Raw genomic sequence first — 12,609 nt, 5'->3', positions numbered from 1 at the left:
AGCCAATCAGTTTTAAGAGCATTTAAAGTGGCACAACAAATCTATAATAAACAGAACATTATCATGCATTGGTGTGGATGCTAATATAGTAATCTTTATAGCTGTTGTTCTTGGTGTGAACGGGCCTGAAGTCTATGGGATCAAAGTCCCTTTCAAGGAAAGTCTGTTCACTCGGCAGCCATATTTGCTCCGGGAATACAAGACCAAGTCCTATCTATTTGAACGGGGGAATCCTGGAAACTGTATGCGGAACTTACAATTAAATCAGCAACGAAATCTAACAAGAACTGTCTCATAAATGTTGTTTCCTAAAAAAAATGCATGTGCAGTCTCAGATTTCTATGGGAACCGGAGCTTCTAACGGCAGCAGCAGTGGCACATTTACTTTACCAATCCGCGATTGGCTCTTTCACTTTAGAAGGCGGGACTATTACGCCATATTGCGCATTGCAGTTTCGCCCATTTATAAGGACTAGAAGTGAACTGTCTTTCTATATCAAAAGTCTTTGCTGGGATTTGGACTGTTTTGCTGGAAAGGCACAGTAGCATTAATGAAACTTTGCGGGCAAAGTAGATCCAATAGTGTAATGATGCATGAAGCATGTTCACTTCCAAACCAAGCAACATTATTTTGGAAAACACAGTGAATCCAAAGTGAAATCCATGTGGTGATATTTGCCTCGCATGTTCCTCACGCAAAATTCCTGATCGCATGGATTTCTAGTGAGATGACTGCAGAATTAATGTGACTGCACCTTTAGTCTGATCACATAATAAAATATCAGCACTAGGGATGCATGGTATTGGAAAAACGCTGACATTGCAATATTTAGTTTTTCTGCAATATATTTTGGGGTTGGAATATATATAGGGTTCCTACACAATTTTCATTTCAAAATTCCATACTTTTCCAGACTCGAATTTCCAGACTTCCTAAAAATTTTTCCGACCATATTTAACTTGTTCTGATAATATGTTTTCAAATTCAACTGCTAACAAGTGTTACATTCTAAAGATTTAGTATTGGCGTTTTTGCCTTTTATTAGGATAGGAAAGTAGCTAGACAGGAAGTAAGGTGGGAGAGAGATGGGGGCGGGATTGGGAAAAGTCCATGAGGCAGGACTCGAACTCGGGTCTCCCGAAGCACAACAGCACTACATGGCGACGCACTTACCCACAATGCCATCGGCACCGACAAGTCTGTTACACTCGGAGTCAAAACCTCTATGTAGGCTATCTAATATTTAGAAATCCTATATTAAAATATTGCCTTTTGTGACCTTAACGATCAAAATGCTAAATCAGTCACAATTTTTTAAAAGGGTTATTCATTTACCCAAAAATTTAATTTCTATCATAATTTACTTACCCTCATGTCATTCTAAACTAATAAGACTTGTGTTAATCTTGGAAATCTTGGACACGAAGATATTTAAAGGATTAGTTCACCTCAAAATGAAAATGTCCTAATCATTTACTCACCCCAATGCATCCAAAATGGCAACCAACTCAGTTGGTTGATCAAAAACTTAATTTATCTTTCACTGAAGAAAGTAAGTCATGGATATCTTGGATGGTATTGAGGTGAGTAAATGATTAGGACATTTTCATTTTGGGGTGAACAAGTCCTTTAATAAAGGGACTGAAATCTCTCAGATTTAAAATATTGAAAATGTTAATATAATAAAGTCTTATGGTTTTGAAAGACATGGGGGTGAATAAATGACCAATTTTCATTTTGGGTGTACTATTCCTTTAAGAACTCCACCATCGACTTTGTTTTATCCTCAAACCCAACTTGCTTTCTCAAACTACAAAGTGCTGTGTTAACCACTGTTGAACTGTGAAAAGGAAGGAACACACAGGTCTGACCTTTACTGCCAGTTTTTCATTCATTGATTTTATTATATACATTTAGAAATTCTTAATTTTATATTTAGAAAATGAAATAGGGACAATAGTCTGGAAACATAAATATTTTTCCATACTCTGATTTATTTTTTCCATACTTTTCCAGACCTGGAAATTACTCAAATCAAATTCCCTACTTTTCCAAACCCCGTAGGAACCCTGTATATAAATACAGTAATAAACACAGGCATTTTTTTTACCAGATTACTTGAATAGTTCTATTTGGAAATAATTAATCATTCTAGAATGACTGGGGTGATCTGGTTTGAGAGTGCATCTGCATAAAAAAAACTATATATATATATCGTGAGAGGGTTATTGGTTAGTTTCAAATCCTTAACGCAAAGTATGAGCAATGCTTGCGAACAGCACTAAAACACAGCAGCTGAAACTGAGAGGGGAGTAAATCCAGTGAGATTTGTGTGCTAGCAGCAGGATCAGGCGGTTTCAAGCGCTCTGATGAGCGTAAAGCCCCCAGACACACAGGAATGCTGAATCCAGAGCTCGCTGCCATAATTATGCCTCCGCCACAACTATAATAAATAGCCCGAACAATCCCTGTTTGGTGTGCGGAAGGATTTACAGTCGGCTACTGACATCTGACTGTGTGAGGATACAACGGACACATGATGGAAACTGAGATGGACTTACAGCCTCGCCCGGGATGGAGTGCCCACTAGGGCCCTGTGGTCCTGGAGGGCCCATCGGACCAGGCAAACCCATGTCTCCGCGTGTGCCGATCGGACCCTGCAGGAACAAACGGAATCGATGTCAAAGTTCAATCCTGTAGGTAAACTTGATGAATGAGCTACATTGTACAGGTTAACTTACAACTTGACCGGTTTCTCCTCTCTCCCCTCGTGGTCCTTTGCTTCCAGGAGCACCCTGGGAAAAGAGAAATGACAGAGAGAACAGTTCTGCCATCAATTCAACCAATAATAATGTAAACATGTTAACTATGAATTGTTATAAATTAACTACAAAAGCATTTTTGCTGGGCCAAATGATGCAAGCCAAATCGTATCATGCAATAAAAGTCTAAATTGTACTTAAGTTGACTTACCACTGGCCCCTGAGGCCCCTGGGGTCCTGAGCTGTCTGAGGTGCAGGTACAGGCGTTGGGAAGAGATGGACACTTGGATTCATCTCTCTGGATCACAGAGAGAACAAAAAGCATAAGAACAAATGGCAACCATCAAACTATTTGTTGATTTTGCATGTGGATTGTGTGGAAGTTTACAGTACAATCCTGAACAAAGCAGCTATTTACAGTAAATTAAAAGATGGTTAGTGACAACCAAAAGGTTGTAGGTTCAACCTCTTGAAGAGTAAGTGACCTTACTATAATGATTACTCTATCTGTGTCCTTCAAACACAATGATGTGGCGAGTCGCTTGCACAGTTAAATTAAGACAATTTTACATTTTTAAATTACATTGAAATTCAAATTAAAAGTACCATAACAACACCTTTTTAGCATATTCTTGGGAATTTGGCAAAAAAAAAGAGGTTTGCATGTCACAGACAGCAAGTTTGACAGAAAAAATAGTGCAATATAAAATACAAAAGGCTCTTCAGTGCAGCGATTTGATTGGCTGTTTGGGCTGTTTGTCATTTATCTGCCATAAGGTCAATTGTCATTGTAGCTTTAAACAAGACGCTTACTGTAACCCAACAGCCAGATTGTCTGTATAATGTACTGCAAATCACCTTAGATAAAAGTATACTAAAATTGATAACACCATATGTTGATTTGGGAAGAAGGTTTAGAATTTTCTCCACATAAATCAACATCTTGCATATATTGATGCCCAGGCCACACAACTAGAACAAGCCTGATTAAAACCTACTGTGTTTTGACTGTCAGAAATGCCATAAGCACATTCAAAGTATTTAATAATTTGCTTATGGAAAACTAACAATATAATAAAGAGTTTGGACACAGCTGGTCTCATGGTTTGCATTACAGACACACATTCACAACCCTGTAACGAAGGCTCTTAAGTTCAACAATTTCACACTTTAAAACTAAAAACCACAAATGAATGGCAGTGAAATATCGCTTTTAAAACCCTTCTGCTGTAGACTAATCAAATCACATGGAAGAGTACACAACGAGAGATCAAAGAAAGGAAATGCTCCAACAATAGTGAGCGGTTTAGCTGAGCACATGTCAAATTTCACATTTGAATATGGTCAACAGGGATGCATCGGAAACATATGGAATATTAAGACAGACCTGCGTGAGCGGATGAAGCTAAAAAAGATCTAGGAGATGTGCGTGACAGCCGTTTAACTTGTCATTTGCTTTTAATTTAGCAAGTCGACTGGAGCAGTCTGGGGTTAAGAGCCTTGCTTAAGGCCACCGTGATCAAAGGCATAGTGTGGGATGTAAACAGAGTGGTTCATGGGTCATTTGTACCTGAAATTTAACCCAGCCTTTGGGATTTTCACCTTTGTGTAACCCTAGGTAAGGTTGCACCAGCCGTAAGTTTCATTTTTCAAAGTTGTAAAAAAGGCAAAGATTATTGGAGTATGTTTTAAGAAAGTACTATTTCAGGCATTCTACTTCAAAATGTCAAGCTTTTAGTATGATTGTGTTAGCCTTACGGTTAGGAATAAGCTGGTGCGTTCCGAAACAATGACAAAATTCACGTTAAGGAGATATAAGCATTCAAAACATACAGTCTCTCACTTCCGTTAACATCATTGCGGATTCAGCTTCTCATCACACCTTCTGTCCAATCAAATGCTCTCTAGAATCTGAAGCTCTGCCCCTACACTATAAATAGACGCTGAAGCTGTCTGAAATCAGTCAGTTGTTCACACATTTACTGTTTTCTACATGGTGAATGGCACATAGCGCACTACATATGAGATAGGAAACGATTCAGACAGTGTAAATATACTTTCAGTTGAGGCGAATGAAGTCTGGTCCAAACAGAAAGGGGCTAGTCAAACTATGATATTAACGAAACGCTATTGGCTGTTTTAAAAAAGGGGAGGAGCTTCTTACAGCTGGAGCCGTTTCAGGGGAAACTACGTCAACACATGGAATAATGCTGTGCGTTTCAAGGTACTTCAGTGGGACTTTAATTCAATGTGTCACTTGCCTTTTTTTTATTATTTGTGAAATTTTTGAGTGAAAATGTTTCAAAGCTATTTTCAGTGTACTAGCTAGTTTGTAACTAACTCGGTTGCACCATTTGTTCTTAAGGCAGAACGTACTGTAGCTAGTAGAGGTTTGGGATGTACCTCGGTTTTAGGTTTTAGAGTTTAGTAAAACAGGAAAAAGCAACAAATCCAATGCTAGGTTTCTTTCTTTTTTTTTTTTTTTAACAGACAGTAGTACAGTTGTTCCACCTAGCTGAGGTAGTTGGTGCAGTACAGCTTCTTTTAGTGTATTTGGCACTAAGCAGTAAACAAAATTCACTCTTGCATAGCTCATATTTTTTAGTGGGCCGTTATTTGGTCACAATCAGCTACAAAGCTGAAACATATCCCTCGTGTTATAAAAGTGCAAAATAAATAGAATAATGAAAAATAAAACTTGTGGAGAGATTAGTTTTCTTTGCGTGTGAAAGGTCATTAACATGCGGTGCAAATGGCGGATACACAAAGTTCAATATTAAGAACGCGAGTCAAGTGGCACCTGAGGCTTCGCATTTCCAGTACACGCATATTTCATCACTGGACTGTACGACATGGTCATATATCAGTCATCATATGTAACTGTAAAGAGTCTATTTTTATTTGTGTACACTACACTCACAATAAAAAAAAAACGTGCTTTTGTAAAACAGGATGCCGCTTTCTGCCGTCCCCGTTTCCTTTCTGTGAAGTCTGTGACAAAGAAAAGTCACAAAAACGAATGGAAACTCAGCGTACAGGCTACTAGCAAACTCTTGCGTGCCATCTGAACTCTTGTTTTGGGTTGTTGCATAGATCGTCTCTTCTTTACTGCTCTTTTTCCCTTTGCGGCGGTGGGCAAATAGCATTGCATTACTGTGCAAGACCCCTTCTGGATCGCCTATGACCGACTGTATTCATCGTCTGACTGTATGCACCGAACCGTGACGCCCGTACCATGACGGTTACATGTACCAATACACCATCCTAGAAGCTAGTATTTCGCAAGCTTTCCATAAAGTTATGTGTAGTCGCATAATATGACATTTACCCTCAATGATCCAATAGCAGCCTTCAAATAGTGAGTACAAGTTGTGTTGAAATGCTGTGAATTTTAGTCCATTCTTGATTCTAATTTCCTTTACCACACATATTCCATACCACTCATTTAATTGAAATACGATTTGTAAATAACATTTAGAAACCTAATAAGGATCAATACAAAAGTAATGATACAAAAGAAATGATTTATTATGATGAATAATATGGACCGATGCACACAGAGGGTCGGGTTTAGGTCAGGTTCGTGTTGAAGAGCTGCTAACAAAGCAAATGATTTAAATAATATTCTCTTTTTTTAAGTGTAAATGTCAGCGTTATCATATACGCTGAGGTCTTCGACCCTGCTCCTGGAGACCCACTGCCCTGCAAAGTTTATGTCCGACCTGCTTCAGGTGTGTTTGATTAGAAACTGTGCAGGACAGTGGTTCTCCAGGAGCAGGGTTGAAGACCTCTGGTCTACTCTAAAGGATTGAAATGAGCTTATTGGCGCAATTCAGAGAATCTACTATTTTATTCCAACTATAACTCCTGGTCGGAGGCTTCTGTATTTATATTATACGTAGAGTTATGTTTCAACTCATTTTAATGGTGCTATGGAAAAAATATTTAGTAGTGTGTAAGTTAACAGTGCACATTTGGGTCAAAACTAGGCCAAGTTACGCACAGCTGGTGCAACCGGCCCCTGATCTCTAGAGGCTTTCTTAAAGTCTTCACTTACCATTGAAGGAAGGTCACAACATCTGTCCCTGCTGGTCCAGCCGAGACTGCACACAATGTCAAACATCTGGAGCTGAAACTGCCCAACCAGAGAGAAAACGGATGTTGCACGTGTCTTTGATAAAAGCTTGCATTTTCAAATATAGAGCTCAGGCGCCCTATTAAAAGGATCCAGGCTGGAAAGAGCGAGAGGGTGCTGAGCTCTCGGTCAATGCGTGATAACAAAAGTTGTGTTCTTTGTACAAAAGGTGCAACTCACTGTTGCAGATTCTCCTTTAGAGCCGATCGATTTGGACATCTTGCCGAGCACTTGAAATCCATCCATCGATGTGTTTCCTGCTGATTTAATCGTCTTCTCAGCCACTTCCTGGCAGTCCACGTTCAGCTTGACGCTCTTGGGAGACACCAGGATGTGGAGCTGGAATAAAAGAAGATTGTTAGATGTTCAAGCTTATAACGGACTCAGGGGTCATTTTAAAAGGAAGACCTTGCATTCATCTTAAGCAGTGTGAATCATTATATAAGTCTTCGTTGGCAGTTTTCTATTGTTGTTTTTAACTCCAAGAGCTTCAGGCCTTAATTAGGGATTTCTGGGAGTCTCTCCATTCAAAGGGAGTGTTCTGGCCAGAGGCACAAATAAAAACCAGCAAGTTCTTTCACCACCAAATTCATCCTGACACGCTCAAGGCGATGATAACAGCGAGACCATTGTAAAATACTTTTACAGAGAAATTTGGGAAAGATTAACAGCAGCTAACAAGAGTGTAAACAAATACATCATCACATATTAAAGCTGCACTTCGTACAATTTTTTCAGTAAAACATCCCAAAACCACAAGGCCATTGTTATATATTTTGTTCAGTTGAGTACTTACAATATCCCACATCCCAAATATTTGTAAATCGTGAGAAATTTGCTCTTTTACCCAAGGAACCGGGACGTGTGAGGGAGTCGCCTGTCAATGGCGTCACATCTGCGTTGCCCTCAGTTTCCGGATTTATTTAGCAGAAACGCTTTACTCTCACTGCAGTGTGAACAAGTGTCATAGCAGCCGCCAGAGAACGCACAGAGTAACGTCATAACATAATTTTCAACACACTCAAAGGTATCTAATATGATAAACAGAGCTGTGTTACCTCATACTCATGAGCGGAAAAGCAGAAATGGCGCCGGCGACTGTGTCATAATAAAAGTCCCGCTGCTCGTGAGGAGTGTGTTGCGTTCATCTTATTAACAATCGCTCCAGCGGTTCCTCAGCTCCACAACACTCGGTCCTGCTCTGCTTCAGACTACAGTAACGTTAATAATCACATCCATCAACATGATTTCTGCACAAGTCCTGTCCCGATTCTTTCAACCGGCTGTGAGGTGAAGACCACATGTCCCAAGATTCTGCGCTCAAACTTGCCGTCATCAATCTACGCCTTTGTTTTGAATAGGCGACCTCTAGCAGACGGAAAAGTTACATAGTGCAGCTTTAACGCTTAAATACATCAACAGTGGAACTGTCAAATCATCCAGCTATCTGAAGCGGCCTCCTCATCCTCTCTGGATTGACAAATGTTTAAGGGCGAATTCACTAAACAGCCACACCTCTTCAGTACGGATACATACATAAACTGGTATATATTACGTTTTCAGCCTCCAGTCTATGCAAATGAGGCTCATTATGAGACTTCTTTCAAAAACGATATAAACTGGCCTCAAACTTTTGCATTGTAGTGTACTTTTACTCTTGTCTGGCTATCACCAGACCAAGCTCAATTTAAGATTGAACATTGGTCTGGGGAGTCTGCTATGTATTTTTTACTGCACAAGAGGCGTGATCAACGAGCATAATTCAAATGACTCTGTAGTCTGTACACAATTGGATAGTCCTTCAACCAATCAGACCACAAGAGGTGTGATCAACGGGCAACTACCCATCGTTTCTCTATCCTTCATTGTGTTAAACCCGCCAATAGCGCGCCAGGTGGATAAGCCAGTCTGTGATTGGTTCCCGCAAAAGTGTAACAGAAGCAGTAGAAATGAATGTACAGGTTTCCAGAATGAGTTGCAGGGCGAAATCAAATCTCCGGCAGATCAGGCTAGGTTTACCCAGTCTTCTTTTACTCCTCTTGATCTTCACCAAATTTGGGGAAATTCAGACAGTTCACAGATATTTAAAGCTTTTTGCTATACAAAACAAATGAGGGTACCAAACAGGTTGCACATAATGGTTAAATGTACTCAATAAACTTTGAACTACTCTGCCTAGAATCATGGCTCTGGAATCGTTTGATTCGTCAGTCATGCTAACTGTGTAGCATGTGGTGTGTTTGGCCCTGTAATGGCTGCTTGGCACTATATTTCTCAGTGAATTGCCTCCTTAGAGTTTTTTCAGCTCTCTGATCCACATAATCAACGTACACTGATATCCCCCCGTTCACCACAGCACATGATGAAGTTGTTCCTCCATATGCCATGGACCATCGGGCTGCCAAGTCTTAAACACCAGCTGAACGCTGCAGTGTGATCGCATTTTTCCACCGCAAGCTAATGGAAGAGTTCAGAACAGGACTTATGCTATGGATTGGGAATGGATTGGAAATTTGCGGTTGGCAGATTGAGGAGATGCGATTCAGATCTGACCACATTGGATTGGTCAGTATTAGTAAACATGCTGCAGGCCTGAGATACACAGAAGTTTATTCACTATTGGGCTAAACAAAGCGAAAGAGACATGATGTTCATTAGAACGATGAAGTGATTGTTATGGAGCCAGACCACCATTATTTTGTGAGGGCCTAAACTAGTTTTCTTTCGGGTCTCTTCACAAACTGCCTATCGAACCTAGTCAGTATCAAAACAAGCATGAGGTAGATGTCTACTCAAATGTGGTGCGTATTATCTAAAGCTGTTCCTGTGGCACATGATTATTTTCTGTTTAGCCTGGAGGTCTCTGAGTCCTTCTGTTCTCAATTATTATATTCCGTACGGTATAATGTCATACAGCTTACTGCATAATGCACAGTATAAACTGTATTATTATAACTACTTTTAAAAAAGATTGTATGTGAAACAGAACACATTATGCAATTTTTTGCATTTCAAACATTTGTGTTTGAATGTATTGAGATATATAATATGTAAGAAAATATTTAGTGTTATATTATACAGACAACAAAATTAAATAATTGTTTCTGAAATTAAATAATTGTATATTATCATTTTATTACATTTGTTAAAATATTATTGCTAAAAATATTTACGTGTATTTAATTTTTAAACAGATTTTTTCCTCTTTTTTTCCCTTTTTTGATACCAAGATCACCTAAAATATAACGGTATCTATTTATTAAGGAACATAATAAGAACAATATTTGGTGTTATATTATAAAGACAACTAAATGAAATAATTGTTTCTGAAATTAAATAGTTGTATACTATAATTTTATTACATTTGGTATAAGTCGTCGCAGATAGCGTCTTTATGTGCTAAAGGCATTGGTAAAACGATAGACAGTGCAAAGAAGCGGACTCAAGAAAGGGGGCATAGGTAACGTCCCCTACAGGAGCCCGTCCTGGACCGACTTGTAAGGTCCAGGAGACATTGCGAACCTGCTCCATCTCTTCCATCTCAGATAGGGGTAACCCGAATTTAGAGAATCTGGCAGATATATCTTTTTAATTCACTTTACAACTGTATATTTCTATTTCTAATGCATCTGTTGATTATTATTCTTGGTTAGGACTGTCTGACTGGAAGAGATTGGAAAAGGAGAGCAGTGTGCTTCGCTTCTTTCCACTTGTGAAGAGTGAGGCATAATTATACTAAGGGTTAATGGTAAAAGAAGTCGCTGATAGCGTCGTTACGTGCTAAAGGCATAGGTAAAACGATAGCAGACAGTACAAAGAAGCGGACTCAAGAAAGGGGGCATAGGTAATGTCCCCTACAGGAGCCCGTCTTGGACCGACTTGTAAGGTCCAGGAGACATTGCGAACCTACTCCATCTCTTCTATCTCTCAAATTTAGAGAATCAGGCATATTTATCATCTTTTTTTTTTACAACTCTTTTTAATTCTTATACATGGTATTTTTATTTCTTATGCATATCATCAATATTTTAATTCATTTTCTATGTAAAGCACTTTGAATTACCATTGTGTATGAAATGTGTTATACAAATAAACTTAAATAAATAAATAAAATATTATTTTTTTAAATATTTACTTTTATTTAATTTTTAAACAGATGTTTTCTTATTTTTGAAAATTAGTGCTGTCAATATAATAATCACAATTAATTCATTTCTGAAATTAAATAATGATCTTTTATGCTACCATTTTATTAAATTAGTTCAATTTTTTTATATATATTATCTCAAAAATAGTGACTTTCAATTTTGTATTTTTTTTTTCTTATTTTTGAAAACTAGTGCTGTCAATACAATCACGTAATCACAATTAATCTCACAATTCTGTCCAGTCTGCAGAAAGCGGAATGAAAATTAATGTTATAATTGTTAAATATATTTAATCAATATTGTCAAATTTGTAAGGATATCCGGATATTCCATGTATACAGAAAATGTACATACAATTCACATACATAGCATAGGATGGCATTCTGAGCCCACTACTTTGCAAAATCCCTGCTGTTTATAATCTGCTGCACTGTTTTTCCATTTAAAGTATTTTTGGAGTTGGTTACAATCAATTGATTTTGCTCATTTTGATTTGATCGCTGGCAGCTGTCCTCAAACGTCCTCTTTAATGGCCACCTGTGGCCATGCAGAGGGAAGCAGCGTCTTTTAAACAGATGAATTCTCAATTTCAACTGAATCTGCCACACATTTGGACAGATCTTTCAAAACATAGCTGTCCTCCATTTGCAAATCCACAGAGAGGATTTCTAAAGAAACCCTGATACGCCTCAGCTGGCTATACTTTCTCCCGGCTGCTTGAGAGCTTTCTGCAAGCTCATGGTCATTTAGAGTTTAGTGTTAAAAGATTTTCAGAAACTCTGTCATCATGTAATCACCCTCATGCCTTTACAAATCTCCACATGACTTTCTTCAGTGAAACACAAAAGGGCATTTTGAATAATGTTCACATTGCTGTTGTTCATGCAACCAAAGCATCCAGTGATCAGTGGCTGTTGAGGTCCAAAAAAGACCTCGGAAGAAAGGTTTGAGTAAATGATGACAGAATTTCATTTTAGGGTGAACTATTACTTTATGAGCAGCAGTCTTGCTGTTAAAAAATCCCATTACTTGCACCGCATATAGAGACAGAATAGAGTTAAATACTTTGCTGAAGCTAGACAATCTAAATCATGTTTGTTTACCTAGCAAAAAAGCCATCTGCACGAGTAAATGATGTGCCAGCTCTTAAAAAACACATTTCATTTCTGAAATGCAGACATTATTTCCTTCCAAACAGGAGAGATCTGAAGCATGAACGATTCATCAAACACAAAGATGAACGCTTATGCCACTCCATTTGCTTTCATTAGAAACTGTAATATGATGCAGCAGTGCAGGGTTAGCACCCTCTCTGTTTTTTTAAGACAGGCCTGCGCAAAGAAATTCAATGGAAAAATGGTCCTGTTAATCCTGTAAATTAAACACTTTACAAATGAAAAGTACTTCATCTCGAGTCTTTAGGATTTGGGACCTTGGTGGAATCAGACTAAAAGATCTATTCATAAAAGTCTGGCAGCAGTACAAAAACTAATTCACATTGTATAACACTTGAGTTAAAAACCAAAGACTTACAACAGTAAAACTAAATATTATAAAAGCAGC

At 38.4% G+C, this 12,609-nt stretch overlaps 1 protein-coding gene across 1 annotated transcript in view; it reads right to left on the bottom strand.

The window, feature by feature from the left end:
• col12a1b (collagen, type XII, alpha 1b) overlaps nt 1-12,609 on the bottom strand; it is a 94,216-nt gene that overhangs the window by 12,200 nt on the left and 69,407 nt on the right. Inside the window, exons 63-67 of the mRNA XM_079830691.1 lie at nt 7,079-7,237; nt 6,821-6,898; nt 2,975-3,061; nt 2,743-2,796; nt 2,563-2,658 (exon numbers count right to left, since the gene is read on the bottom strand). Of these exons, the coding sequence (XP_079686817.1) occupies nt 2,563-2,658; nt 2,743-2,796; nt 2,975-3,061; nt 6,821-6,898; nt 7,079-7,237 (474 nt within the window). The remainder of the gene's footprint in view (nt 1-2,562; nt 2,659-2,742; nt 2,797-2,974; nt 3,062-6,820; nt 6,899-7,078; nt 7,238-12,609) is intronic.

The sequence above is a fragment of the Gobio gobio genome, assembly GCF_949357685.1.
Source record: "Gobio gobio genome assembly, chromosome: 12".
Lineage (NCBI taxonomy): Eukaryota > Metazoa > Chordata > Actinopteri > Cypriniformes > Gobionidae > Gobio > Gobio gobio.
The sequence above is the reverse complement of the archived record's forward strand: the minus strand, read 5'-3'. Positions and strand labels throughout refer to the sequence as shown.